This window comes from Astyanax mexicanus, chromosome 23, assembly GCF_023375975.1.
Source record: "Astyanax mexicanus isolate ESR-SI-001 chromosome 23, AstMex3_surface, whole genome shotgun sequence".
Classification (NCBI taxonomy): Eukaryota; Metazoa; Chordata; class Actinopteri; order Characiformes; family Acestrorhamphidae; genus Astyanax; species Astyanax mexicanus.
The window spans coordinates 23,854,152-23,857,500 of NC_064430.1; the positions used below are offsets into that span (position 1 = coordinate 23,854,152).

A 3,349-nucleotide genomic window follows, 5' to 3' on the forward strand; every position below is an offset into this window, starting at 1 on the left:
TTTTTTGTCTTGTCTTGTCTTATCTTGTTTTTTTTTTATGGTTGACATTTCCCACCGCGCATACAGGTCACATAAGAGCAAAAACACATTTCTGTATCTTTTTTTCTATATATATATACAATACAATAATTTAGTTCTCCTTGGACAATGCTAAAATCACTCTGTTACAAACCAGACAGGGATATACTTTAGAGTAGTCTGAGGTGAAATAAGTTTTGGCGGGAGACATAATGCTCTTTCTCTTACTCGGTGCATTTCTCCCCAGGAGGGGGAAAAAAAGGCCAGTTATGCTCTCTCAGGGCTCTGGCAGCTGATGGCAAGCTGCATGACCAGGATTCAAATCACTTTAGTTTGCTGAACCTTTCGGCACCCCTAAAGTACTGAGAACTGAAAAGGTGTACAGGTACTTTATATAAGAGGTCAGGCCCTGCAGAATTCTACCAGTAAAGTGAAGAACCACTTTGAGCTTCTTAATGGTGAAAAAAAAAATATTTTTTGCATTGGTAACTCTGTGCCCCTATCACTAGCATTGTAAAACTGTTGGGAGCGTCGGCTGAAAGTGCCGTATTTGGGAATTTGGGTGATTTGGCAAATGTTTGTACTCATTATCCTGTTTCACCACAACCCGATGTCCAGTTTACACTGAATTTCTCCTTTAAGAGAATCAATAAATCTGTATTTGAAACAATGAAAATTGTCACCTTCATGGTAACTAGTTAAGCTAGTGTTTTTAAGGGAATCTACTGTATAATAAAGATTGTTTTTGAAATGTACAGATCAGATTTCTATAGTAATATGAGATAATGACTTAAAATCAGGTTTTGTTTGAATCTGTTTGTGTAAAACTGCTTTGATTGCCGGGATCTCAGGATCTCAGGCTGCAGGATTGTTTAACTATGTTTGTATGTGACTGTTGAGGGTGAATCACATCTCTTACTGCAAGAGTTCATTCACTAGAATTATGAACCAGGAGAAATATAAAACAAGAAGTCCTGAAACGTTAACTGCCTCCTGTAGAATCAGCTCAGTCAGAGTTTCAGAGGAAGCAGAAGTTCTGATATTTCATCAGAGACGTTCTGTATTGCTGTGAGCTGATGCTGGAGATACAGTCAGAGCACTGAGTTTAATAGAGGTATGATTATTTATGCAGGGCTGAAGCATTTAATATAGTTCTGTGTTGATATAAAAGTGTAAAAATTTCAGTCTAAAAATGATTAGACATTTATAAATTCAGATTTTTCTCAGTTGCTCCATATAAACCCATTCGTTTTGGTCTCTCTCGGGGGCGCCCTCTGGTGGTCTAACAAACTCGGAACACTTTCTTAATGGGGCACTCTCCTCTCTACAGACAATATATATATATATATATATATATATATATATATATATATATATATATATATATATATATATATATATATATAATGCGTGGCCCCGACTTATTAAGGCACATTGCCAATTTGTTTATTGATTTAAAAGTCAATTATAAAATATTTTTAACTATATAAAAATATTATGAACTATTAATAATACTTTTAAGAAAAAAATAACGAAACTAGATGGTGCTCTTGGCGCTTTATATGTATTGGAGGTAAATTCTGTTGAAAAAAAAAACTGTAATAAAAACCTTAAAATGATGAAAATGCAAATACCGTTTTGCGCCTTCTTTTTCCAAGTGTGTGAAAATGTTATGCCAAAATAAATCACTTCATTTGCTATTCAATTTTTCACTTAAACACGGGTCATATGTGAAAAAAATAAAATTAAAAGGAAAAAGGCTTTTTGCCGTAATTTGTAATTACCATACAGGTATTTAACAGTCACATTTAAAATGGAAAAGCTAATTGTAAAAAGAAAAAAAAAAGCTTCACTTTGGCCTTGACTTTTCCTGATGAACTCCATAATAAATGTCAAAACTAAAATCTAAATGCAGGGGTAACGTTTTTATGAATTATTTTTTCTTGCAACAGGCGGCATGTCTGACGGAATTAAAAGGAAAACTCAAAATAAAATAAAAAAATCAATAGAAAAGTAACATTTTGAGATTCAGTAGATTCATTGTTTTTTTTTTTTTTAAAAAAACAACTTTCTTATACTGTCTACAATTAAAGAAATGTCCCGGATTAGTAGTTTGACGTTATTTTTAATGTGAGTTTTTGCGTTTAGCTCCATTTTTTAACCCCTATTCATTTTGGTCTCATTCGCGGGCCCCCTCTAGCGGTTAAAAAATAAAAGGGATTCATATAAAATTGAACAGCTTCAAAATATCTTTGGATTTATGACATTTTTTTTACTTTTAATTTGTCGAAAATTAGGCAAAAGTGTATATAATTATGAATTCTGTTAATAAAAATACACAATAAAAAATAAGTGTTTAAAAAAAATACAAATGTAAAATAACATATTTTCTGATATAACATATTTTCTGATATAACGCAGGCTCTGCAGAAATCAGCTCAGTCCTCGCTTCTGATTGGTTTCTGATTCCCTCAACTCAGTCCTGATTGGCTCCTTCGGTCTCGGCGTTGATTGGTCGTCTCTCACTGTCAGAGGGGTCACCGGTAAACATGGCGGCGCGTGCCGGGGCGCTGTGGCGGCGCGCGCGGCTGCTGGTGCCCGTGAGCGCGCGGCGATGCTCTGGGGTGTCGCGCGCTCGCGGGCGCTTCACATCACAGAGCGCGCGGCAGACATTCATCCAGTTCTTCACAGAGCAGCACGAGCACCGGCCCGTACCGTCCGCGCCCGTGCGGCCGCGCGGAGACCCGAGCCTGCTGTTCGTGAACGCTGGAATGAATCAGGTAGGAGAGGAGTCGACTCCTGATTCGGTTCCTCTTTTTAAACATTTAGTAAACTTACAGCTCTGGGAAAAAATAAGAATCTACCTAAAAACGAGTTTCTTTGATTTTACCAAACTGAACTGCACCAGAAGTAAAGACATAAAGTTATCCAAAAGCAGTGTGTAAGACTGGTGGAGGAAAACATGATGCCGAGATGCATGAAAAAAACTGTGATAAAAACGAGGGTTATTCCACCAAATATAGATTTCTAAACTCTTAAAACTTTATGAATATGAACTTGTTTTCTTTGCATTATTTGAGGTCTGAAAGCTCTGCATCTTTTTTTTTTTTTATTTCAGCCATTTCTCATTTTCTGTAAATAAATGCTCTAAATGAGAATATTTTTATTTGGAATTTGGGAGAAATGTTGTTTGTAGTTTATAGAATAAAACAACAATGCTCATTTTACTCAAACATAAACCTATAAATAGCAAAATCAGAGAAACTGATTCAGAAACTGACGTGCTCTCTTACTTTTTTTCCCAGAGCTGTATATACCCTATGTAATATAG

At 35.7% G+C, this 3,349-nt stretch overlaps 1 protein-coding gene across 1 annotated transcript in view; it reads left to right on the forward strand.

Annotated features, from left to right (window-relative positions):
• The first annotated feature begins 2,548 nt into the window (after positions 1-2,548).
• The window catches only part of aars2 (alanyl-tRNA synthetase 2, mitochondrial (putative)), a 16,022-nt gene continuing 15,221 nt past the window's right edge, over positions 2,549-3,349 (forward strand). The window contains exon 1 of the mRNA XM_049471349.1: positions 2,549-2,798. Coding sequence (XP_049327306.1) covers positions 2,568-2,798 — 231 coding nt within the window. The 5' untranslated portion in view covers positions 2,549-2,567. The remainder of the gene's footprint in view (positions 2,799-3,349) is intronic.